Raw genomic sequence first — 27,444 nt, 5'->3', positions numbered from 1 at the left:
TAGGCATTCATAGACTGTGGGATATTTAACAGATACTTGAATCTTGCCTACGACATCTTTAAAGTAAGCTTACGTATATTTCGAACCGTCGGTCTACCGAACAGTTTCACCGGCTCGATGTAAGATCCTCCTTTTGTCGTTACCTTCAAACATACTATCAGAGAAGTTGCACTTCTAAACAATATTAATTCAACAATATCATACCTTCTTGCCGACGATGCACTTGTTGATGACGAACTCGGCGAGGCAGTGCGTCGCCGGATGGAAGTCGAACAGGTCGACGGGCATGTCACTGTCGGTGGCGGTGAGGTAGGCGTGCAGCTCGCGGATGTCGCGCACGCGGCGCCCGCACGGCGCCCGGTACATCACGTCACGGACTCCTTTATACCGGACTATTTGTCTGGGGCACGATCATCAATAAATCATTATTGTCGCCGACAGAGCCATCTCGCAACGAGCAGTCGAAGTACTATACTATAGACCAGTCGCTCTCAAATTTTACTTTCATTGCTTAGATGGGTGGACGAGCTCTCAGCCCACCTGGTGTAAAGTGGTTACTGGAGCCCATAGACGTTCACAACGTAAATGCGGCACCCACCTTGAGATATAAGTTCTAAGGTCTCAAGTATAATTACAACGGCTGCCCCACCCTTCAAACCGAAACGCATTACTGCTTCACGGCAGAAATAGGCAGGGTGGTGGTACCTACCCGTGCGGACTCACAAGAGGTCCTACCACCAGTAATACTACTACCACAGTTTTTAGGCATAGAAGACGAGACTGTAGACCAGTGGCTCTCCAATTTTACGTTCAATATTAATACTATCATAGTATTTAGACATAGAAGACGAGAACGTTGAGGACCAGTGGCACTCAAATTTCATTTTCAATATTTCTACTATCATAGTATTTAGACATAGAAGACGAGACTGTAGACCAGTGGATCTCAAAATTTACGTTCAATATTACTTCTATCATAGTATTTAAGCGTAGAAAACGAAACTGTAGACCAGTGGCTCTCAAATTTTACGTTCAATATTACTCTATCATAGTATTTAGGCATACGAGACGAGACTGTAGACCAGTGGCTCCCAAATTTTACTTTCAATAATACTACTATCATAGTATTTCGGCATAGAAGATAAGACTAGACCAGTCGTTATGCATAATCATTAAGCAATTGAGACCTTAAGCCTCAATACGGCCACATTTGCGTCGTGATGTCCACAGGCTACTTATTCTTTCACCATGGAAGTCAATCGTGAACATTTATTAAGTACGTATTTCATTAGAAAAATTGGTACCCGCCTGCGGGATTCGAACACCGGTGCATCGCTACATACGAATGCACCGGTCGTCTTATCCTTTAGGCCGCGACGACTTCAAAATTCGACATTCACTTCAGTCTCCCAAACAGATTCAGTAGGGTCCCCGACTCACCTCTCCCAGCCGCTGAGCAGAGGCTTCGCGAGCGGATTGTAGGTCCTGAGGTCTTTCAGAGCCAGAACGTCGGTTCTCTTGCACTTCGGACCGCACACGTGTGACGTCATCCTGAGAGGTTTCACTGCGTTCTTCGGGGTGTAGTACTGTGGAACGAGATGGAGGATTCAGAGGGGGTGGGGAGAGGGGGCGTGGTGTGACCGCGCGGCTAACTACCACTTCCACCGCGAATCAGCCACGCGTCCCGTTTTTAAGGGTGGGGCGAGCTCTTGCACAGTATCATTGAGACATAGACCTCACGCCTCAAGGAGTCTCGCAGCATTGGTGTTGTGATATCCACCGGTTCCGATACTCAACCAACACGGGCCACTAGACTTATCCTTAATAAAGATAAGGATCTTCTAAAATGTACTGCGAGAAACTACAATATATTTCATTGAAAGCATTAAAGTTAAGTTAGACAGACAATTATAATTAATCTGTTGAATTAATAATAAAAAATAATAATAAATTCTTTAACTGGTAACGCCCAAAATCTCTCAAAAGTTTCTAACATATCTTGCCCTAACAATAAAAATTAAATCTCACCACTACGCGGCTGATGACAGAGTCCAAATTGGCTTGTTGTTCGACTGGAGGCGCGCTCTGTGGCTGCGCGGTCGATTTCTTTGCCACAGCCCGCTGTTTGCGTATATCCTAAAAATGGAATAAATGGAATTCATTGGAAAAGTGAGTTTTAATTACTAGTCACTATGAAACGCAATGAAGTCATCATTTTACCAGCTGAATCCGTCATATATATGTATATATACTTTTGTATATATATACAGGGTTTTTACAGGTATTTTAAAGTACACCCATACACACGCACGCAAACACACGCACACGCGCACACACCCAGACATTTATATTTATGTCTATGTCGTTTATGTTCCTTAACCTAAACATTAAAAAGTACAAAAGCAAAAATAAATGTTTCCCGTTATGGCATTGCGTAAATTACACCCTGTATGCCCTGTACTATTTATTACCTATTCTGTATTACACCCTGTATATACAGAATGGAGTAGAGAGAACTATAATACAAATTAAAGAATATAGTATAATATGAATAAATAAATAAACTACGACTTCATAATAGCATCAGTGAATCTTGGCATAGAATCCATCCAATAAGAATTAAATTGATTTATTTAAAGTTATAAATAAACTGTAGAAGTAATAAAGAAACTGTTTTTTTTTAATATATACATATAAAAAGGTACTCTGCCACCAAAGCACTTCAAATGTTAAGTGATTTATCTTAAGATAGAAGAGGTAACACTCACATCAGGTTGATCGGTTGTCTCTTTTTGCTTCTCGTTTGTTTGTTCATCTGAGCGCGTGTACTCGACGTACGGCATGTTCACCTGAGGAAATACAAGGACATAGATTATCTCATTATCATCAAAAAAGTCAGCGGCTCTCAAACTTTTTTTACCCATTTGACCCATGAGCTCATCCACTCATGTATGCAATAAAAAACATAGCCCAGCTGGTGTTAAGAAGTTACCGGAGCCCATAGACATCTACAACGTAAATGCGCCACCCACCTTGAGATATAAGTTCTAAGGTCTCAGTATAGTTACAACGGCTGCCCCGCCCTTCAAACCGAAACGCATTACTGCTTCACGGCAGAAATAGGCGGTGATCTTTGGTAACTACGATTGGAAGCGAAGCGAAACTTGAATACCACTCATACTCTCGCTAGTGGTAGAGTGGACACCCCGCCTTGGGAGGATGAGGAGGGCGTCACAGAGTCAGGGACTTTTTGGCGGGAACGCGAGGAGTGAAGTTGTGTGATTTGTTTCATTTTGTCTATTTAGTGTTTCTTCGGGTTTAAATGCGTATAACGGTGGTTTATTAACTGTTTAATATAACTGTGAAAGTGCACAAATGTGGAAAAATTAAACAAAGCCGCTGAACGTAACTTCTCAGGATCCTCTAAAAAGTCCATTGAAAAAGTGTCAGCAAATGACCACGATTTTATTGAGATTATATTTCATACCATATCATCTCATCTCTTTTTTTATTACTTTTGTAGGCAGATGAGCATACGGCCCACCTGACGGTGAATGGTTACCGTCGCCCATGGATTTCAGTAATGCCAGGGACAGAGCCAAGTCGCTGCCTACCACTTAATACTCTCCACAAGCCTCGTTTGAAGAAGGACATGTCGTCGCGCTCGGGAAACACTGTGGAGAGGAGCTCATTCCATAGCCGGATGGTACGTGGCAAAAAAGACCTCTGGAAACGCACTGTGACCGTAGTGGCTCCAGGTAGTATGGATGAACTCTACTCCGGCGACGAGTGGTGCGATGGTAAAAACGAGATGAAGGTATTATCTCGAACAATTCCTCAGAGCACTCCCCATGAAACATTCATTTCATATTACTATTTTTCATAAAAATAAGAATATAAATTATAAAAAAAGACTTGGCCTAAATGTCTTAGTTACCAGGTCATAAAATCCCTTAAAAAAAATTTATCTTCGAGTCAGTGGTGGTATTCACTTCGTCCGCTTGGAGTGCGGTACTCACTTTGCTCTGTGCCATGCTCCGGGGCAGCGGCCTGGTCCTCTGCCGCTCGGCCGCCTGCAGCTCCAGGTAGAGCGGCGCCAGGCGCGTGGAGCCGCGGTATATCCATTCGGTCCTGTTTATCTTCTGGAAGTACACGTGAGCTAGAGACGCGTCCACTTTTAGAATTGTCGATATCCACCACTTTCCTGTGAAAAGAGGGGGTAGTTAGTTTAACTTTTTGTTTTTTATTGCTTACATGGGTGCACGAGCTCACAGCCCACCTGGTGATAGGTGGTTATTGGAGCCAATGGACATCTACAACGTAAATTCCGCCACCCTCCTTGACTGCTTCACGGCAGTGAAGTTCCAAGGTTTTTTTTTCTAAGCTGATAGCCTAGAGAGGCTATTTCAGCTTCTCTTTGACGTATAGGTGAGCTCACGGGGCTCAAACCGGAAGTGTTGCTAACACTGGCCCTAGCAAGAGCAGTGCTCCGTAGAATCTACCACCTTTAGGGAACGCGACCCACTGAGAAGATCCGGCGAGGAACTCAGTGGGCTGTGTCTATGTGTTAATACACTCACGTCGCAAGCGAATCAAAGGTATTCGACATTTCACTAACCACAAGATTATCATGTGTGTCTGAAATATATGAAGAAACTTTAAAGCTCACCGTTCCATTCGGTCTTGAGGCTCTGTCCGGCGTGCAGCCTCACCATCGGCCTCTCGGGATAGCTCAGGAGGTACTGCTTGACGAATTCCCTTGAGAACGCGTGCACTTCCTCCCAGACCAGATTCGAGCACTCACATACTACCCTAGTATCGGGATGGGCCACGTACTGGGCGTATCCGTCGTCGAAGAATACTAGGTACCTGAAAAGTGATATTTTTTCATTATCAATTATAATGAATAATTACTAGGAGATGTATGGAAATGGTTGTGCAAGGTAGAGGGGGAAGGCAGAAGGTAGAAGGGGGAAGTAGACATGGATGGAGTGTGTGAATGACGATATGAGAGAGAGGAGTGAGTGTTGAGATGACAGCTGATAGAGGAGAATGGAAGAGAAAAATACGCTGTGCCGATCCCACCTAGTGGAATAAGGTGGAAGCTGGTTTTTACTGGTGGTAGGACCTCACGGGTAGGTACCACCACCCAGCCTATTTCTGCCGTGAAGCAGTAATGCATTTCGGTTGGAAGGGTGGGGCAACCGTTGTAACTATACTGAGACCTTAGAACTTATATCTCAAGGTGGGTGGCGCATATACGTTGTAGATATCTATGGGCATAATAATAAACTCTGAGTACTCACCGGTAATTATTAACTGGATTCGGTATTTCGGCAACGACACCCGAATAGTAATTCTCCATTTTGCTCTTACTGGTATTCTTGAATAAAGCTATTATTCGCGTACCTGGTGTGCGATACGATATAAATCAAATTAATTAAAGACATTAATTAATTAGGATTTTTAATTAACGTGGAACACAAGATATTTGATAATTTGATTTGATTGATTGATTGATTTGATTTGATTTGACTAAATGGCCTGAGAACTCATGGTACTTAAGTTCAGTATAAACTTTTTATTTACCCTCCTTTTTCTCTTTTCCTACCTATTCTGATAGCTTTAAGAGGCTATATCAGCGTTACCTTAGCGTGTAGATGAGCTCACGGGGCTCAAACCTGACAACGTTGCTAACACTGGCCCTAGCAAAAGCCGTGCTTCAGCGCTTCTTACTGGTGGTAGGGCCTCTTGTGAGTCCGCGAGGGTAGGTCCCTAGTTAAGGTTACGCTGGAATAGCCTCTCAAGGCTACCAGCTTTTGTAGGATAAAAAAAAAAGCGGGTAGGTACCACCACCCTACCTATTTCTGTCGTGAAGCAGTAATGCGTTTCGGTTTGAAGGGTGGGGCAGCCGTTGTAACTATACTTGAGACCTTAGAACTTATATCTCAAGGTGGGTGGCGCATTTGCGTTGTAGATGTCTATGGGCTCCAGCAAACACTTAACTGTGGTGGGCTGTGAGCTCGTCCACCCATCTAAGCAATAAATAAAAATCTATCACCAGATCGGAAACGCGACCCACTGAGAAGATCCGACGAGGAACTCAATGAGCTTTGTTTGTGGGTTAATTAACTCGCCGGGGCTCCAATGATCGGGCGTGATTTGATTCTTCTTTATTTACGACGGCTTAGTGGATTCCACCAGGCACTCACCTATAGTGAGTCTCGCGTTTGGCGGCTCCGAATGCGCGAGGCACCTCGCACTCAGGGTCCTGAACGGGTTTTTCGTTTTCGTGTCAAACTTGACAGTACAGGTCGTGTACGCGCTTGTGGTCTGAGGACAGGATAACGAACGTCTGATACCGCTCTGAGATCTAGAATCTTCCAGGATCTCCTCCTGCAGATACCTACACATACACCTCCGAAAACCAAAGGTTATTGTAGACCGTAGATTTAACTAAGCCGAAGTTAGTCGAAGTATTTCTCGGAGAGACTTTTTGGCGGGAACGCGATGAGTGAAGTTGTGTGATTTGTTTTATTTTGTCTATTTAGTGTTTCTTCAGGTTTAAATGCGTAATAACGGTAGTTTATTAACTGTGAAAGTGCACAAATGTGGGAAAACGAAACAAAGCCGCTGGGCGTAACTTCTCGGGATCCTCCAAAAAGTCTACTAAAAAAATCTCAGTAAAGGACCACCATTTTACTGAGATTATATTTCATCCCATATCATCGCATCTCATTTCATTTCATTTCTCCCCATATTATCATTTTTCATAAAAATAACAATAAAATTATAGGACCAGGACATAAAATCCCTTTAAAAAAAAGTACTTCTCGAAACTTACCGACTTTGGCGCGATGTCCTGTATCCTGACCTTCACCCAGGGGGAGAAGACGTTCTTCATAGCCCACACGACCATGCCCGGCTTGAGGGGTGGCCGCACCAGCTCCCCGGGCGGGGGGAGGTCCGGCGGCGCCACCTCCGCCGACAACTGAACGACAGACACCTCCCTCTGCGAACGAGACTTATCTGTCAACTCTGTGACATTCGCAAACGTCAAAGCTGACATTCCGAGTCCGGCTCCTGAGCCATTAAAACTTCTTTACGCACGGAGATAAGCTGGTGAGTGCGTGACGAGAGCGTTACGAAAAGTGTGATCGGACGAAGCGCACGGACGTTGAGAGGGAGAGAGACATATATATATATGAGGCCATTAGCGCAAACCTGATCCACAATTTTTTATATTCAAGCTCATATGACGTATATTGGAATTTATTTAAAATATAATAAATTTTGATGCAAAACCGGCCTATCGATAGCTTCATCCATATATAACAGATAGCTTTGTAAACATTATTTTGCGCGGATTGTTTTTTGCTTACTCAAATTTAAATTCATGAAAATTCAAACCTAATTGCATCCATACTAACTATGATAAGTTTAGGCCACTTTTGCACCGACGGCCACATATATAGTTGGATATATTTAAGATAGATATAACATAGAAAGAGAAAGTTGCGTTTCGCATATCTGAGCCATAATAAATTTTAATAATTGTAGAAAATTTATATAGAATAGAATATTATCGAAGCGAAATGGAGGAAGCGAATTGTGAAGTGTCCCTTAAGTAAGTGTTAAATAGAGTTCTAATTTGTACCTCGGTGAAAGTTTTATATTCATTCCGAACTTTAGCGCGTGACAATATTACGGTTTTACATAACAATAAAACCGATATTATGTGCCGAGAAGGAAAACATACAGCATTGTATTATGAAGAAGCAGTGTGTACTTAGCTTAAATTCCTTGTCTATGTCCAACCATTGACAGTCGATTTAGTTCCATCTTTAGCCGCTAGGTGCTGCCAGCAAGTATAAAGGAAGCGCAGCCATCTTTGATCTTCATAGTCTTCACCAGGAAGAACTTCCTGCAATGCTGTATGTTTTCCTTCTCGGCACATAATATCGGTTTTATTGTTATGTAAAACCGTAATATTGATGTGCCTTTGGAAAACATACAGCATTGTATTATGAAGACGTGTTTGTTATCTGCTGGTGAAATTATTAAGCACAACGCTATGATGAAATAATTCAATCATTATTGTAACCGTTTGGATGATTTGCAATTGCGTCTAGAAAGTATTTCGTCCATTAGTTCATTATCAATCCATCTCAGAGGCTACTGCTGATCTACAACTTCTGAGAGACGCGTTGATGCCACTACCTCGTAAGGTTGAACGAATACCAGTTTCCAATTACAGTACGGGATGCCGCTTTTGTGACAACACACAGTTAGAAAAAAAAGTCCTTACGAATCTTACTGGGCATATGTCTTTAGTTTCATGTTTAGAAAGCACTTATGCTTATTGACGAAAATGGATTTCAATTTTAGACCCAAAGACTGGTATCAGAAAGATGTTTTCTCCGTTATCTGAAGATACTGAAAGAAACTGTCTTTAGAAATGTTGAGCAAAGTAAGGTCATTAACTCTGCGTCCAGTAGCCAGCAACATGGTTGTTGGAGTCCTTCAAGCTACATTGAGAAGTGAGCTGGCGGCTGGGTTTGAAAAAAACCAATTTAGAACTATTCTCGGATCTCATGTGAATGGGACTATAATAAGTAAAGTTGTAATAAGTAGTTGAATTTTGTTTAGCTATTCCGATGGCTTTTTTAGAATAGCAATTTTTATTAAAGAGCTTGAGAATGTTTGCTGTCCTACATGTATGTTGCCCGCAGAAAGTCGACAGCGCTGCTTTATGCAGAAGGATTGTGTTATAGGCAAAATTTTCTTTTTGGAAAAGAAAAAAGAATTTGGCAACATCTGCAGACTTAGGATCAATTTTAAAACTGTAGCACCATATGCACCATCTTCTAATTGCTGGTAAGTATGCTGACAAAGTGGATTGACACCAGCTAATTTTCAATAAATCTTCTCCTGTGTAGACCAGTCTATTATTTGTACAACCTTCCCCCCCTTTCTAAGCTTTCAGGGTTAATGTTTACCCTGTGGAGGAGGCAGGTTTTGGATTTCGTGCGAGTTATCTAGTGTTTGGGGTCTGAAGGCTTGGATACCCAAATGCTTTCGCTCAGTCTGGGTACACTACCAGGTAGGTTCCCTAGACACTGTTGAAGTGAGTCAGTACTGGGGGGAGAAGGTTGAGAGCAGGAATTCCCCATGCTAGTTGCATCCTCTACGGTCTGCTGGAGGTATCCAATCTTGGTCGGCGAAACTTTCGAAAGACTTTTGTGGTCACTTGTGGTAAAAAGTGCCATTTCGCAGGTTGATTTCCTCGTGATAGCCTGTCGGCTATGATGTTGTATCTCCCCGAGAGATTATAAGCTGACAGTTATCTTGAGCTTGTCGCTTAGGTTTAAAAATCGAAAGGTCAACGCTAGTGAAATACTTTCAGATTAATTTTGATTGTCACTACCACTGCAAATAGCTCTTTTGTGGCTATGCCGTTTCAGTTGTTGAGCTGACCATAGACAGGACGTTAATATTTTGTCTAATTGTAACCCCTACCCATGTCCGAAGCTTTCGTTGCCAGGAAATGTTTGGTTTTGTGTATCGGCAATATTTGACATGTGGCTCCGCGACAGCACTGCATTTGTAACCCCTACACATGTCCGAAGCTTCCGTTGCCAAGAAATGGTTGGTTTTGTGTATCGGCAATGTCTGACATGTGGTTCCGCGTCAGCACTGCATTTAATTGTGAACACATGCAGGATGGCCTGTTTTTTACGGGAGTGTTTGTTCTTGAAGCTTCGCAAGAAAATTTGCAAGTTAACATAGATTGATGTAGCTCTGTCAGAGTTTGAGCTAGGATGTTGTGGAGTGGCCACTTTATTTCTCGCAATTTTCCATCGAATCCCTAGACATGTCATCTCTTGAACCAGTGTACTAATTGATTTTTTGTAAGGCCCAAATAATCCGAGAGCCTCACAGCTTATGTGGCCTGAAGGCTCAACTTTGACTTCTTTTGATGGACCAGGAGGGACTTGCGTAGGTGGGCTAACACTCAACTTCCCTTTGCACGCAAAGTTTCCGTGACCGAGCATGCTATGCAAGCAAAAAAGGTGTATTTGTCTTCATGGACCAAGAGAAAGTCGCGTAGGTAGGTTAACATTTGGCTTCCCTATGTACGTAAGGTCTTCGCGACCGAGCATGCTATGGGAGCAAAAACGTTTATTTGTCTTGGTGGAACAAGATCAAGTCATGTAGGTAAGCTAGCACTCTACTTTGCACGCAATGTCTCCGCGACCGAGCATGCTATGGAAGCAAAAAGGTGAATTTGACTTCAAGGACCAAGAGAAAGTCGCGTAAGTACGTTAATATTTGACTTCCCTATGATACGCAAGGTCTCCGCGACCGAGCATGTTATGGGAGCAAAAACGTTAATTTGTCTTGGTGAAACAAGATTAACTCGTGTAGGTAAGCTAGCACTCGACTTTGCACGCAATGTCTCCGCGACCGAGCGACCGAGCACCCTATATAATGGAAATTGACATGCCAGCCCAGATAATCCAAAAGCTTCAAAGCTTCTGCAGCCTGAAGTTTCAACTTGGATTTGTCTTGGTCGACCAAAAGGAAGTCGTCTAGGTAGAGTAGCACTCGAGTTCCCTTTTCACGCAAGGTCTCTGCGACCCAGCATGTTATGGAAGCAAAAAAGGTTAATCCAAAAGCTTCACAGCTTCTGCAGCCTGAAGTTTGAACTTGGATTTGTCTTGGTCGACCAAAAGGAAGTCGTCTAGGTAGACTAGCACTCGAGTTCCCTTTGCACGCAAGGTCTCTGCGACCCGCATGTTATGGAAGCAAAAAGGTGTGGCGCTGGAGCCAGACCGAAGGGTAGGCATGTCATTTCATACTAACTCTTAAGAAGGTACCGATTCCTGAAGGTACTGATACTGGTACCTTGGTACTGATCCTCAAGAAGTATCGACGAAATTTTGCGACCGGTACTAGAAAAATGTTCCTGAGAAATGTTCAATTTTATCATCCAGTCCCCTGGTTGGAGAAAGTTTGGTACCGAGGTGTCCGAAAAAAGTGTTTTATCTTTACGACCTTGTTCAACTCTCGAAGCTCGAAAATTGGACGCATTGATCCGTCGCTTAAAAATGTAGGAATAATTCCAGCGCACCCTGGCGGCCGTAGATTACCATGTATTCTCAAATTATTTATAGTCTGTGGCATGTCACTTTTTACATCGAAAAAAATCAGGATCGAAATTTTTGAGCGAGCTATAGTTTGTGGTGATAAAATTTTTTTTTTTTTTTTACGTTATTTTGTAATCATACATGGTTTACAAATTATTACAATTTTGGTGGCACTCAGTGCCTCCCGTCGGTGTCTTCAATTGCCCCCCCTCTGGATTGTGCCAGATTTACAGACTATAATTGTTTATAATGTTTGGCTTGCCTTTTGTACGAGGTTGTGACAAATAGGATTGTAGCCCTCCGAAGGACTGAATAAATTTCAATTTAGTATTATCAAACAAAAAATCCTCAATGAGTGGTGCGTTGGCAACAGGATACTTTGTTAGAGATCACGGAAATTAAACTTTGACGTCTTATTTCTATGCAAACGGCCCTTTTTTCCGCATACAATTTGAAACGCTTTTTCGGATAATTTGTACGACGGAGACGATTTGCCAAAGTTTTCAGTAATTATGTTACAAAGATTATTAGTTTAAATCTGTTGTGTTTTTTGTCAAAATTTCCGTATTGACGAGATCAATTTGTTTACAACAATTTCCGTTACATTAATTGTTACGCACAGTTGATGCATTATTAGATTTGCAACGTCACTGACCTGGTGGGATAACGAGCCGATTCGAAGATCGACAGTTACCTTTGAATCCAGTCGTTTCTTACGCAGAGACTCCTTTTGTTCTTTTTCGCTTGACGAGCTGTTCGAACGCGAGGCGTCTCCATCGCGTCTCGCCTGGACGTTTTCCCTCTCGGAAATTATGGAGCTTGACTCAACATCACCTCCAACAGATGACGCGTGATTCATGGCGTCCGATGATAGGATTGGTAAATAATACTCGTAATGATTGCAAAATAACACTCAAGAAACACAAAATAAATATTTTTTGCAATTAATAAGGAGTCGAATAAATATTTGTGGATTTGCGACTTCACAGTACGAAAGTACACAACGCTATGAAGATCAAAGATGGCTGCGCTTCCTTTATACTTGCTGGCAGCACCTAGCGGCTAAAGATGGAACTAAATCGACTGTCAATGGTTGGACATAGACAAGGAATTTAAGCTAAGTACACACTGCTTCTTCATAATACAATGCTGTATGTTTTCCAAAGGCACATCAATATAATATTTATTCAATACTCACGTCATCTTCCTTCGACTCGTTGGGTGCTGTTTCTATTGGGGTCTTCTCCTATGAACAAAAGAGACATGTAGAGTGTCCATGAAGTACTCGTGAAGTTTGGGTCTACAAATGTGAACCACAGAAGTCGAAACGTCGTGAAGTCGTCGTGGCCTAAAGGATAAGACGTCCGGTGCATTCGTATCGAGCGATGCACCGGTGTTCGAATCCCACAGGCTGGTAGCAATTTTTCTAATGAAATACGTACTTAACAATTGTTCACGATTGACTTCTACTATTATTAAGAATACTATTGACTATTAAATAGTTCTTTCAGCTACCAACGAATAGGTAGGGGGGGAAAATCTCAACGCGCCTAAAGAAGTTTCACTTCGACGTTGGATCACACAGAGAAGTTTGACTTCTATGTTGGATCACACATGGGAGTGGGATTGTGTTGCGGGCCTCATACCTGGGTCACGTCCGGCTGCGCGTGGTCGCCGTCGAGCGGGGCGTACCCGAGCGCTATGGCCGCCTTCTTCGGCTGCGAGCAAAGCGGCTCCGTGCGCTTGCGTTTGTTCGCACGCTGTTTCGCCTGTGTAACGAGACGAATACATAACTAATACTCAGAAAAGAAAAAAAACAAAAAGGGAGAAGGAGATGGCTCAGCTAGTGCTATTTAAAGTAGATGATTCGAACAGCGCTGATTTTCAGTCACCCCCAAATATATCGAGTACTAGCTGACGCGGCAAACTTCGTAGTGCCTCAATCGATAAATAAAATACCAAAATTTTTGTATAAAATAAACTTAAAACAAACAAAAAGAATCCGTCCGACGGGGGACACATCAAAGGAAAAATAAAATTGTTATTTTTATTGATTCCGAGTATTTTCATATTTATCTACCTTTCAAACCTTCTCTGGACTTCCACAAATAATTCAAGACCAAAATTAGCCAAATCGGTAAGGCCGTTCTCGAGTTTTAGCGAGACTAACGAACAGCAATTCATTTATATATCGACGCTTGAAAGGCAAACTTGACTAAGCGACAATGCGTGAACTTTACAGTAGACTAATTTAAAGTTGAAATACCTGAAAACAAAATTTATTTTAACGAATCTAGCTATAGTAGAATCTAGCTAGTAGCTGTAGGATTGAAATGATTTTAATAGACCTAGAAATATATATTTTTTGCGCATCGAATATGGTTATTGCCTATCATTTATGTACAAATCAGTTATTGTCGCTTAGTCACGTTTGCCTTTCAAGCGTCGATATATTATATGGATAGAAGATAGACTAGCGGCCCACTCCGGCTCCGCTCGGGTCTTTAACAGAAATTTCAACGATATTTGACATTGTTTTACTTTATAAATAAAAGAACACTTATAGCGGCATAACTATAATAGTTCCGACGTTGCGTCGGTAATGGAGCCCGTGGACATCAACAACGTGAACGCCCACTTTTCGGACATGAATTTTAAGCCTCGATTATGGTATCTAGTTATCCATATAGACCTCGCATTGGACCACCAGGTCTATGGTCTATGCTTGTCCATGAAAATGAATATTAAGAAAAGGAACTCACTTCATCCAGGGACTGCTCCGTACCCTCGTACTGAAAACCAAAACAAGTAACTATCAGCTCTTTCCGTTCTTGTGTATTTTTTACTGGTGGTAGGACCTCTTGTGAGTCCGTGCGGGTGGGTACCACCGCCCTGCCTATTTCTGCCGTGAAGCAGTAATGCGTTTCGGCTTGAAAGGCGGGGCAGCCGTTGTAACTATACTTGAGACCATAGAACTTATATCTTAAGGTGGGTGGCGCATTTACGTCGTAAATGTCTATGGGCTGCAGAAACCACTTAACACCAGGTGGGCTGTGAAATCGTCCACCCGCCTAAGCAATTAAAAAAAAACAATAAAAAATAATAATTAAGTTTTGTTTATTGCTTAGTTCAATGATTTCTTAATTAGATAAAGTCACAGTCTACCTTAACCAACGGTTCCACTTGGTGTTTATCCCATGGACATCTATAAAGCTCATGCCGCCACCCAACTCGAGACATGAGTTCTAAGGTCTAAGCTTTAAGAAGACAAGTTTGTACGTGAAAATAATTAGTCCATCCTGGGAGCTTTACGAACATTTGCGGTAGGCAGCGGCTTGGCTCTGCCCCTGGCATTGCTGAAGTCTATGGGCGACGGTAACCACTCACCATTAGGTGGAGCGTATGCTCATCTGCCTACAAGGGCAATAAAAAAAAAGAACACATAACTCTCGACGGAGCTTCCAGAGCGAGGTTCGAGGAGTCCAAAATGAGCAGCGGCTTGGCCATACTCCGGGGACTACCCGCCATCACGTGGTGAACACACGTTTATTGCAAGTGACGAGTTCCAAATCGGTCGTCTATAACACAGGAGAAAACCAAAGGGGACCGTGCTTGTTAAGCATTATTTGTTTGGTCTCGTGAGTTCTACTACTCCGGCCCCCGGTGCTGGACCCCCGGGCCTCGAGCAGGTCCCCTAGACAGCGAGACGCTTACGTAGCAGCCGACGATGTCCACGATGCAAATGGGGGGCAGGTCGTGCTTGGTCGGCTCGAAGGTCTTGTAGAGCGAGTCGCGCAGCTTGTCCGTGGCCACCTGACACTCGTTCAGCATCTGGTCGATCTCCTTGCTTTGTTCTGTGGGGACATCCACGACGAGTTACATTAGCATCAGCGAGGGATCCTCTGAAGCCTCCTCGTCTGTTTCGAGAACTCACTTTCCAACTTCTGAACCTCCAGGTCCACGAAGCTGCGAGCCTCGCTCATCCTGGCGTCCATCTTGTATTTACTCCAAGTTTCGTTTATCAAATTCGCTAGATGCTCTTCCAGTAACCTGTTAACACATATGTACATTCGTGTATCTGTGTATCCATGTGACGGACTGTCGAAGTGAGAGAGAGTAAGAGTGAGAGAGTGAGTGAGTGAGTGAATGAGTGAGTGAGTGACAGAGAGAGAGAGAGAGAGAGAGAGAGAGGAAAGAGAGAGAGGAGAGAGAGAGAGGAGAGAGAGAGAGAGAGATATTATTTTATTGCTCTGTTGACAAGCTCACAAACCACGGATATGGTTCTTAAAAGTTATTTCGCAATATCAATTCAAGATTTCAGTTTAGATTTTATTAATTTAACTATAGTCTCGTTGCCACCCGCTTGAGACATAAAGTCTGTGGCGAGTAGCCATCATACAACGCAAGATATTTAACAGATGCCTGAATCTCGCTTACGACATTTTCAAAATAAGCTTGCATATATACAAGTTCCGAACAACAACAACAACAACATTCGGACCGCCGCTCTACCGAGCAATATCTCACCCTCTGGGTTCAAGATCTTCTTTTTGTCGTCTAAGCCTACAGGTCCTGTCCGGGCTGGCCGGTACCAACACCGCCCAGCTGTGCGTGTACTCACTTGGCCCCCTCGTCGCCGACAACCTCCTTGGCTTGCTCCGGCGCGCTGGATTCATCTTCGGAGTCGGAATCCGATATCTCCACCAGGTTCAAGGACTGCTTCTCCATTTTCATTTCGAAGAGCGGAGTGAAATTCTTCAGGCCGTTCACGAGACCCTGGTTTGGATGGAGACTGTTATTTTTTCTGGTATGACAATGAACATCATTGTGATAATGTATAATAATGAGATGGAAGATTCGAAGTCGTCGTGGCCTAAAGAATAAGACGTCCGGTCTATCCGTATGTAGCGATGCATCGGTGTTCGAATCCCGTAGGCGGGTACCAATTTTTCTAAATTCTAAATTCTACTAACTAAATTCTAATTGAATTTTTCACTAATTCTTCTAATTTCTAAATCAAATTCGCAAAATTATAATTTGCCTAATCACTGCTGGTGGCGTTTTGTGGGTCCGCACGGGTAGGTACCACCACCCTGCCTATTTCGGCAGCCGTTGTACTGTAAAAACTGAGACCTAAGAACTCATGTTTCAAGGTGGGTGGCGGTATTTAAGTTGTAGATGTCTATGGGCACCGGTAACCACTTAACACCAGATGGGCCATGAGCAAGTCCACTCATCTAAGCAATAAATACTACATAGTGCATCTTACTGACCTCTGTCCTGACGGCCACCACCTCGTAGCAGGGGCGGCAGATGAAGGCGTTCCTGCTGGTCTTGGCGGAGTAGTGCGCCACGGCCGCCCGGTCCGCGCGGAGCTGCGCCGCCTCCCGCCCCGGGCACGCCGGGTTCAAGCAGCGACCGGACTCCAGCTTCGACGACTCTGTGAAGACAATACCGAAATATCGATGAAGATTTTTCTTTTGATTCCTTAGATGGGTGGACGAGCTCACAGCCCTACCACCAGTAAAGTCATTTATGCCGACTCTGAGAACCTTATGGAGAGAAAAGAGGGTGCCTATCTATGAAGGCAATACCAAAATATCGATAAAGATTCATTTATGTAGAATAGAGATCGCAGCTTTTTTTTTCTACCTAAACTGATAGCCTTGAGAGGCTATATCAGCGTCGCCTTAACTAGTAGGTGAGCTCACGGGGCTCAAACCTGATGACGTTGCTAACACGAACCCTAGCAAGAGCAGTGCTTCGCAGAATCTACCACCGGATCGGAAACGCGACCCACTGAGAAGATCCGGCGAGAAACTCAGTGGGCTGTATCTATGGGTTAGTCATACATGACTGCTTCGCAACGGTTATAGGCGGGACCACTAGGGTGGGCCAAAAAAACTTTTATATTTTTTTTCTTTAGGTGCTACGAAAATATCGTCCAAGATGACGAAAAAAAAAATCTAATAAAGTTTGAGCTCTTAATATTAATGTTTAGAAGTGCCGCATCGTGATTTTTGATATCCCATTTAAATAACACGGATTTTTTTTCTTTTTCTTTGGAATTTTATTGTATCTCAACGAATTATCGTCTAGTAAAAAGAAATACATCTTTTTTTAGGGAATTAAACGGCCTACCAAAAAAGGTCTGAAATAATTTTTTGCTAAGTCAACTCGGTTAAAAGTTATCCCCAGTTAAAGTTTAACCTAAAATAATATATGATGACTTTCACAATTTTTTATACTTTTTTACCAAAAAAATGGGTTAAAAACATAAAACAACATTTTTTTTTTTACTTTCCATGTTTATTGAGAATGAAAGCTTTGAAAAATGATTTTGATTTGATAGAAGAGTACAACAAATGCCTCACAAAAGACGAAGAACAAATTCAAAATCATTTATTTCAACTTGGATGTCATCAAAAACACACTTGTTGAATGTCAAAATGTAAAAGAAAATGTTAACTCTACCACCGGTTCCAAAAAAAAGCCACAGTCCTGAGAAGAACCGGCGAAACAAACTCAGAGGGCTTTTTTTTTTTTTTTTGGATTTTATCAAATATTTTCTTTTTTTTTTTACAGTTGCAATACTTATTGCAAGTGGTTAAAAATCACCGTCAAAAATATCCTAGGTATTATATTATTATTATTACATATTCTAACAAAAAATAAATTGATTCTAAGATAGTGAGAAAAAAAACAAGTTACAAAAATAGGGACCACCCTACCACCCTAGGGACCGCGATGCCTACCGGTGCCAGTTTAAATGCCCATGTAACCAGAGGTCAGGTCCAGACTGACAGCCAGATGTCACGTCGTACCCCTTACCTTTAGCAGAACCGTCTTCATCATCAGAGTCCAAATTGAAGACTTCTAGGTCGGCGTCTGTTTCCTTCGCTTCCTGTAACTAAGAACAAAGCAAGGCTCATTAGAATCGACGCGTCGAGCCGAGGAGCTCATAGCGAATTGTGATGTCACCACCAACGCGGCACGTGCGTGCGAGTGAGATAGCAAACTGGCACGAATCATTCATGAATAATTGACGGTGGGTCGCCCAAAACACGTCATTTCGAATCCTCCCGATCCACTAACGGTGCTTTAGGTACCTCAAGCACCGGTCATCGTTCTCGTCGTGCCGAAGGGATCGACGAGTAAATTAACCCACAGACACAGCCCACTGAGTTTCTCGCCGGATCTTCTCAGTGGGTCGCGTTTCCGATCCAGTGGTAGATTCTGCGAAGCACGACTCTTGCTAGGACCAGTGTTAGCAACATAGTCAGGTTTGAGCCCGGCGAGCTCACCTACTAGTTCGGTGAATCTAGAATAACCCCTCGAGGTTAATAGAATAGGTAGGGAAAAAAGAAGACGGTGGGGGGCGGCATTTATGTTGTTGACGTCTACGGGCTCTGATAACCACTTATCACCAGGTGAGACCACTAATTATCGAGAGCATTTCCGGTAGTACCAGTCGTTTCGATATGTGTTTCCGCTATTTGGTAGCAGATGGCGGTCTTGATGATTTATTTTATTTTTAAGTTCGAGTGCTCTTAATGAAAGCCCCTAGGAGTAGAATAGGGACAAATCTGGGTTACCACAATGCTTTTGTGAGATTTAAAGGACAAACCCGAAATCCATACAAACTTGGGCCTGGCGTTACAGTGCTAGAATTTGGGCATAAGTTACAATACCTTAGAAGGTTTCATGAGCCCAATTTTCAGGTCTCCCAGCAATGGCCAAATTGGTAAAATCAGACAATGTTTACATTTTAGGTTATGTTTATTGTTCGAGATATTTTAATAAAAACGATATTTTTGAGGCTATTTCCTACTAAAGATGAGTAATTTTTTACGAAACCTGTTGCAGCAACAGGTTGCTTTAAAATAAAAATGGAACCTGTTACGAGAAATCGCGCGTTAGGTTGTTTACGAAAACGAACGAAAGCCAAAAATTAAAAACAACGTAATGCGAAACGCGCTGCGCACGAAATGATTTTTTTAAGGGATTTTATGACCTGGTAACTAAGACCTTTAGGTCAGTCTTATTTTAATTTTAATGAAAACTTTTTTATATGAAATACTATATTTATATGATAGCTTTTTTATATAAAATATAAATCATTACGTGCTCCCATATTATCTCATCACATTTCATTTCATTTTAGTTCTGATGTTAAGTAGTTACTGAAGCTCATAGACATCTACGACGTAAATGCGCCACCCACCTTGAGATATAAGTTCTAAGGTCTCAGTATAGTTACAACGGCTGCCCCGCCCTTCAAACTGAAACGCATTACAGCTTTACGGCAAAATCCAAAATATCTTCAGTTGGCAACATTAAAGATAACATAACACGATTTGATACATTTGTGTTTTTCTATGGCATAGTCACATTAATATAAAAATGCAAAACTACCCTTTCATGCTATATTTAATGTTGTCAGTTGTAGATATTTTGAATTGCCGCCATTGTAAGTAGTTGTGTCACGATTCGATGGCCATACTCTATTTACATTGATTAAAATACCTATAAAAACAGTCATTTATCCTAAAGCAAAAGAGTATTAATTATTTTTTACACTTGATTTCCACTAAATCGATCCTATTTTATGGATGTTCTAATTCTAATCCGCACGTTTGTGGAGCTAGTTACGTATATTGAAATAAGTGTTGCAGATGTTTACAAAGATTGTTTAAAACAAAAAATTGAATTCAACTTATTTTCTACACTTGGCCATTGTCAATGAAGCTAAGATTTTAATAGGTTAATCAAGCAAAATAGACGAATTTTTTGGTACATATCCCATTCGTGTAACGCTTAGGCCCAAAATGGGGTTTCTCCTTTGTTGAATTGAAAAGGACTTTTATTTAGTTTTTATGAATATTAAATAATTTAATTTAGTCTCCGTTGTCTCTAGTTTTGTAACCGATTAAAGATATTGATAAGTTAATTACCTAAAGGTAAGTACCTTAAAACTAAACAGTGCCAGCCCTATTGAAAAACTCTATTGTCCCCAAACGTGACCCGATTCACCCCAAAAGCCAAGGTGGACCAGGTCAAGCTAGTTTTTTAAGTTTTTGTGTACTTATATATTTCAAAAGCCGCTGAAAATTTTTGTTGGAATTTGAAAGCGTCCCAACTCCCCTCAATCTACTGTACCTTAGTTTCGGGTATGACGAGGGATGGCTCTGAACTGCCAGAAGTCGTCTTTATAGTAACTTCACTGGTGTTCAACCGAGCCTGTAACAAAACAAAACTATTACTACGCGCTGGGGTTCGAGATAAATAAATGTTCCACCAAAGTACAACTAAAAACTGTATTCAACACTTAAAACACTTCACAAACACTTTAAAATTCTCAGTTCGCTTCTTTCGCTTCGATATTCGTTCGACTATTCGGCGATAGATGGCATTACTTTTACCGGCGTAACAATATATAAATCAATCAAATAATAAATCCAAATTGTTTCTTCCAGCGGTTTTCTTTAGTGTTATCAATGAAAATGGAAATATTAAATATAATGGAATCTAAACTTTAATATTTAAGTGGCTAAGGTCGAATTTTGATTGAAAATTACATAAACATCGATGTTGCAAGCAAATTGAATCGGGGATTGAATTCGAGGAATCGGTTTTAAAACAGCTTGAAATTTGACTCATAAAATTTTAAATTTTAAATTGTATATTCTTTTTTATTATTGTTTGAGCACGAGGCCATGGTCTCAATTAGGTAGCGCAGCGGCTGTCTCAACTTTCAAAGTGGAAAGCATTTAACGACGGTATTTCCTAATGGAAGCGAACATACTACCACTGCTTTTGTTGCTGCTGCTGCTGCTGCTGCTGCTGCTGCTGCTGCTGCTACTACTGCTACTTCTTTTTATTGCCCGTGTAGGCAAATGAGCATAGGGCCCACCTGATGGTGAGTGGTTACCGTTGCTCATGGACGTCAGCAATACCAGAGGCAGAGCCAAGCCGCTGCCTGCCGTTAACTAACCTACTACTACTACTACTACTGTTACTACTACTGCTAGTACTACTACATCTCTCAAGCTGCACAGTGCGGTTCGCATTACTCATTCACTTACCGGTTTATGTGGGGGCGGTTTCGGAACACGGCTTATAACAATCTCCCCCTCTTTCGCGACCAGCTCCGAAGTACTTTCCCCGGAGCACATAACCTCGATGCCCTTGGGGATGTTCACCGAAGTGACCCCCTCCTCGTCCGGCGCCACGTCCGATCGCTGATCCGGATCCTCGTTCGATTCTGGTGGCCGAATATCTGTAAACAATACTCATTCGAACTCCATAGGAACTATGTACAGACATGACACATGCCCGTATCTTTAGACGTTTCGTAAAATAGTCCTCCACTCTTAACTCATCCGATGATGCTCGAGCATTCCTCCCAAACTTACTCGAGTTTGGTATTTTTAGTCGACCATTACAATATTCCTCAACTGTCCTCGAGTGAGGTACAGTCGTGTTATTGCGTCACCACGACAACATCAGTTTGGGGAAAATTTGATCAAGCTAGCATCAAACCCATAGAGTTCTGTAGTCTATGGTCATTGTTTAATGTCAAAGTCAAGCTGCCACTGTCTGTTTGATACTAAAAGCATTGAACTTGTTTGATGTTTTGGTTGCTGAGTTATTCGTAAATATGTGTGCGTGCGGTAAATTTGAAAGTTATTATTTATTTTCTAACCTATAATTATTTTATATTTCGGACCCGGCTTTGTATTTTTATTCGCCGCTTTTGTGTGATTTTGGTTGCATCGTGTTGTTGAAGTGCTTTTCCACAACCACCAGTTTATTATTATATAAATAAAACTTTTTATTTTTATTTTTTATTGCTTAGATGGGTGGACGAGCTCACAGCCCACCTGGTGTTAAGTGGTTACTGGAGCCCATAGACACCTACCACGTAAATGCGCCACCCACCTTGAGATATAAGTTCTAGGGTCTCAGTATAGTTACAACGGCTACCTCACCCTTCGAACCGAAATGCATTACTGCTTCACGGCGGAAATAGGTGGGGTGGTGGTACCTACCCGTGCGGACTCCCAAGAGGTCCTACCACCAGTGATTACGCAAATTATAATTTTGCGGGTTTCATTTTTATTACACGATGTTATTCTCCTTCACCGTGGAAGTCAATCGTGAACATTTGTTGAGTACGTATTTCATTAGAAAAATTGGTACCCGCCTGCGGGATTCGAACACCGGTGCATCGCTACACACGAATGCACCGGACGTCTTATCCTTTAGGCCACGACGACTTCAAAACTTATATTCGCATTGACTTTATTTATTAGGTAGTTAGCAAAATATGACTCTTATGTAGGTAAATAAAATAAGGAGTTTCAAATGTCTAACCACGAGTCTAACCTCGAACTATTTACTTCATTAATAAAAATTATCAAAATTAAATTATCAAAATATGCGCGAATCATGCACAGATCTAGACCATTGCACAACAATATCATATATTTCCATTTGAGGTCCACATACTATTTGGACATTGATAGAAAATCAGCCTTGAGGAACGTTCAAGGTACGTCGCGACGTACCTTGACTTGACAGTTCGCTTACTTCGCTCCGGTTAGGAAAATTTTCCAAGGACGTTTGAGTGGAGTTTATTTTTACGACTAATCATACCAAAACGCGCGTTGGAGGTAGAGTCGAGTCGAGTTAAGCTCGTGTAAACGACTAAAGATACGGGGGACAGAGTTACATCCCGCCTGTATTATTTTTATATTATTTATTTATTTATCGTTACGCGCTAGGGCTCGGGATAAATAAAGCTTTCACCGAATTACATATTAAAACTCTATTTAACATTTAGAACACTTTTTTTTTGGTCAGGAGGAATTGCCGCCCCAGCCCTTTCGGTTGGCAGTTTTTTTTTCTACCTATGCTGATAGCCTTGAGAGGCTATTTCAGCTTCACCCTAACGTGTAGGTGAGCTCACGGGGCTCATACCGGAGTCTTGCTAACACCGACCTAGCAAGAGCAGTGCTTCGCAGAATCTACCACCGGATCGGAAACGCGACCCACTGAGAAGATGCGGCGAGAAACTCAGGCTATCCGAAGCCCGCCTAGATGGCGCCGGTTAGAGTGAGTACTTAGAACACTTAAGCACTTTCGCAGATACTAAACAGTTAATAAACCACCGTTATTGCACATTTAAACCTGAAGAAACACTAAATAGACAAAATATAACAAATCACACAACTTCACTGCTCGCGTTCCCGCAAAAAAGTCCGTGTTACATTGTTGGTTTACAATAACAAATCTTATACTAATTTATCGTCGTTTCTTGCAAACAACTGACGGATCTGACCGTCAGAGTACAAACTTTTTTTTTATTGCTTAGATGGGTGTACGCGCTCACAGCCCACCTGGTGTTTAGTGGTTACTGGAGCCCATAGATATCTACGACGTAAATGCACAACCCACTTTGAGATATAAGTTCTAAGGCCTCAGTATAGTTACAACGGCTGCCCCACCCTTCAAACCGAAACGCGTTACTGCTTCACGGCAGAAATAGGCAGAGTGGTGGTACATACCCGTGTGGACTCATAAGAGGTCCTACCACCAGTAAATACTTAAAAACTTAAATACTAAAACTTACCATCTTCAGACGAACTCTCTTCAACCTCAACGATATTGACCACGTGTCTAGCTTTAGATATCCCCAGCTTCTTTTTCTTGCCTATGGACAGCTTACTCGGCGAAGATTTGTCTGTGTGTAACAATCTGATGTATATATGTAGATATTGGACTTCAGACCGGTATTATTGGGTGGCAAAGCCGGAGCTTGCTGCTGACCACGGACTGACGATGATGCACTCCATTCTGACTTCGACACCGGCAACGTGCTGATGAGATAGTGATGTATGTAATATGCCTATTTCTGCCGTGAAGCAGTAATGCGATTCGGTTTGAAGAGTGGGGCAGCCGTTGTACTGTAAAAATTGAGAACTTAGAACTCATATCTCGAGGTAGGTGGCGGCACTTACGTTGTATATATCTATGGGCTCCGGGGATCACTTAACATCAGGTAGGTCGTGAAATAGTCCACACAACTATTGCTTAGTTAAAATAAAGTGAACCATCAAGAATATGCACGCAAACAACGATTACCCACATATGACGTCACACGTTACGATTGCTTCTAGTGACGTGTAGTCAGTCCCTTATAATGATTTTTTCAAATATTGGAATAGTATTGTTATTGAAGTGCGGTTGGCTAATCAATGTACGAATAAACAATTCAAAGGCTGTCTAAATTGAGCCATTGAGTGAAGGAATGTTTGATAAACTTGGGACTTATAATATCGAGGGGTGGAAGGCTGACATTTTTGCAACTTTGCAGGAGAGCCATTTAAAATTTGATGTTTGAAAAAAAAATAACGTAACAAAAAACCTTTATAAGCTATTTCAATAGAGTAAACTTAACTGAGGTTCGATTAAAAAGATCGCGTTGTAGATGTTAGTACCAAATAAAACGGACTTTTAATTACAAAGATTCGCGTGTTAAGCGAAATGTCGCTTTTTTTTAATTGCCCTTGTAGGCAGACGACGAGCACACGACCCACCTGATGGGGAGTGGTTACCGTCGCCCATGGACTTCAGCAATGCCAGAGGCAGAGCCAAGCCGCTGCCTACCGCTTAATATTCTCCACAAGCCTCGTTTGAATAAGGATATGTGATAGCGCTCAGGAAACACCATGGAGGGGAGCTCATTCCATCTGACCCCCGTTAAAGCAAATAACATTTCACTCCTCGATATCATTGATAGGTGACTCACCTCGCGCGTTTGAAGACTCGTCCACACCGCTCTCGATCTCCTTCGAAGCTCCATCGAGTTCATTGTCCGACGTATCCGATAGCTTTACTGTCTCGATATAACCTGAACCGTCCTGTAGAAAGACCCCTAATCCGTTATACATTGCGTCTTGACTGATATAAAATGCCGGTCCGAGTACAGAATCGATGAGTGTTTTAGCAACAAATTAAAAACAAGAAGGTAGCAACTACCGCAAAATCTTTCATGTTGACAGTACGACACAACGGAATAAAAAAAAGGAGAGTAAGTACATAGATACATAGATAGATAGATGGTCTATCTTGGTTGACTACAATCATTGTTCACGCATCATTCATTTCGTTGTTATTAGCGTTTCAAATCTGACGGTGTTTCGTCACGTCAGCTGGTTTTTTTTTCTATGTCCGACACAAGCAGACGTGCTTACGGTCCTCCGCTTGATGCCGAGTGACCGGAGCACAGAGATCACAACCTGAACGTCGTAATCCAGGTTGAGACGCGAGACGAAAGCCCCAATAGTAGTACGAATGGCCTTTTCTAAGCAGGGATCCGAACAAGATGCCACCCCCCCCCCCCTCCTGGAGGTCGTGCGTGGTATGTGGAGCTTGACGGTATGCAAGCCAGGAGCAGGCAACGGTCCACGAATGTTTTTAAGGCCCTACCCACTAAAAGACTCCCCTTGCATTCGCACCTAATAATAATAACACGGTTGGCATACCCTTCAGACCGATTTTAATAACTTTAACTTTTGTGCTTACTTGTGTGTGTTTTATGGATGCCGGAGATACATCAAAAATAAAGTCACTTCTCCCAGCTTACCAAATATCATTTACTGACCCTTTAAATTTAATGATTCCGATTGGTAATCAAACCGACACCAAGTAGTACAGTAGCCCGCATCACTAGCCACCTGACTAACGAGGCAACCGCACAAAAGCTTTATTGCAAGCTTAAAATGGTAAGACTTGGTACATCAAAATGTGTGTACTTACATTATCTTCTTTGTTTTCATTGATAGACTGGATCGCTGCGACCGTCTCCTAGAATAACACGACAATTACTGTGCAAGTGCCTATGGACATCAGCCACCGCGACTTCCAGAAACAGACCACTTAAATTGAAGTCTCTTCAAAGGCAACTCAATTCACTAAGACAGTACACGGGTTAATCGCAGAACTTGTATTGCAAATTCATGTATTTGGTTCGGCAGTATATTTGAGCGTGATGTTATGATGGAGCCCATGGTCATAAGCTTCACGCGACGCTCTAAATCATTATCAGTGCTCCATCCACCACGAGCAGACTTCATTTTTATCGTCTGCGTTCATCCACAATACAGTTATTGCTGCCGTAATTCCTTACACGATGTTTGATCGCCATGACACCAAGATAGTCGTGTACTGCTGGACATAAGCCTCACCCAATTCCCCCCACTGAACCCGGTCTTTGGCTCCCCCCGACCTCTTATCGGCCACCCTGGGGAGGTCATCGCACCACCTAGCCGGGGGGGCGTCCCAAATTACATTTGCAGGGTCTCCACTCAAGAACCGGTTTACTCCAACGAGGTTCTACGATATCCAGCCCATCGCTTCAACTATGCGTGGGCTGGATACATCATGATGTGTTTGGCTGTATTAATTCAAGCAGACAAAACAATTTTACTGCAAAAATTTCGCAATCCGACCTGTACTTTAGATAGTAGGCAATGTTGCATAGTGCAATATGACGTGCAATTTAGTAACAATTGGTTGGGTTCTTCAATAAAATACTGATGACAATATTAGGCATTTAGTACACACCTTGCTTAGCTGGCGGTAGGCGAACGAGTGCCCTCGCAGGAGCGTCGTCCGACATCGCGCATACATAGACTTCATATTGCAATATGCAACATTGCTTAATATCTACACTACAGAAGATTAAACATACCTCGATATTTTTTTGGCTGATGCCCTCTGCCTCTTGCGTGCACTTTTCATCGCTGACATTCTCATCGGAGTCAGCTTGTATTTCGATCTGACATTAGAAATATAAAGGATAAGCGGCACCATCATCGGTGATCCCAGAGACAGAAGATTTTTTTAGGAACGTGATCATTATTCCTTAATGTAATAAATAATTAACTTTTATGTTCCGGCGAACATATGACTGGTCTTTAATTGAAATGAAAATTATGCGTTCTTAAAGAGCTCTTTGCGGTGACGAATCAACGTTGCGAAGCACTGCTGAGGCCATTGTTAGCAAACTATCACAGGTTGATCCCGTGAGCTCACCTCTCCGGGTAACTAGAATAGACTCTTAGGCTAACAGCTAATAGTTAGAGGAAAAAATATGCACACACCAACACACACACTACAGATTACATAGTACAGATATATCCCGTCCGTTGCGACATCAAACATTGTCTACGCACTATTCACCTCATAGTTACAAACGATCCAAATCTGACGGTGTGTTTGTCACATA

At 42.2% G+C, this 27,444-nt stretch overlaps 1 protein-coding gene across 4 annotated transcripts in view; it reads right to left on the bottom strand.

The window, feature by feature from the left end:
- Positions 1-27,444, bottom strand: part of egg (SET domain bifurcated histone lysine methyltransferase eggless) — a 42,283-nt gene that overhangs the window by 9,728 nt on the left and 5,111 nt on the right. For all 4 annotated transcript variants that reach the window (XM_089737263.1, XM_089737264.1, XM_089737266.1 and 1 more), the window contains exons 4-26: positions 26,908-26,994; positions 25,974-26,021; positions 24,964-25,075; positions 23,785-23,895; positions 21,236-21,429; positions 20,310-20,390; positions 17,982-18,060; positions 16,424-16,590; positions 15,772-15,926; positions 15,085-15,200; positions 14,865-15,004; positions 13,913-13,942; positions 12,797-12,919; positions 12,349-12,396; positions 6,845-7,012; positions 6,213-6,333; positions 5,307-5,409; positions 4,670-4,869; positions 4,020-4,204; positions 2,769-2,849; positions 2,029-2,136; positions 1,441-1,586; positions 205-400 (exon numbers count right to left, since the gene is read on the bottom strand). In XM_089737263.1, coding sequence (XP_089593389.1) covers positions 205-400; positions 1,441-1,586; positions 2,029-2,136; positions 2,769-2,849; positions 4,020-4,204; positions 4,670-4,869; positions 5,307-5,409; positions 6,213-6,333; positions 6,845-7,012; positions 12,349-12,396; positions 12,797-12,919; positions 13,913-13,942; positions 14,865-15,004; positions 15,085-15,200; positions 15,772-15,926; positions 16,424-16,590; positions 17,982-18,060; positions 20,310-20,390; positions 21,236-21,429; positions 23,785-23,895; positions 24,964-25,075; positions 25,974-26,021; positions 26,908-26,994 — 2,799 coding nt within the window. The remainder of the gene's footprint in view (positions 1-204; positions 401-1,440; positions 1,587-2,028; positions 2,137-2,768; positions 2,850-4,019; positions 4,205-4,669; positions 4,870-5,306; positions 5,410-6,212; positions 6,334-6,844; positions 7,013-12,348; positions 12,397-12,796; positions 12,920-13,912; positions 13,943-14,864; positions 15,005-15,084; positions 15,201-15,771; positions 15,927-16,423; positions 16,591-17,981; positions 18,061-20,309; positions 20,391-21,235; positions 21,430-23,784; positions 23,896-24,963; positions 25,076-25,973; positions 26,022-26,907; positions 26,995-27,444) is intronic.

Source organism: Bombyx mandarina, chromosome 23 (genome assembly GCF_030267445.1).
Source record: "Bombyx mandarina strain Sakado chromosome 23, ASM3026744v2".
NCBI lineage: Eukaryota > Metazoa > Arthropoda > Insecta > Lepidoptera > Bombycidae > Bombyx > Bombyx mandarina.
The sequence above is the reverse complement of the archived record's forward strand: the minus strand, read 5'-3'. Positions and strand labels throughout refer to the sequence as shown.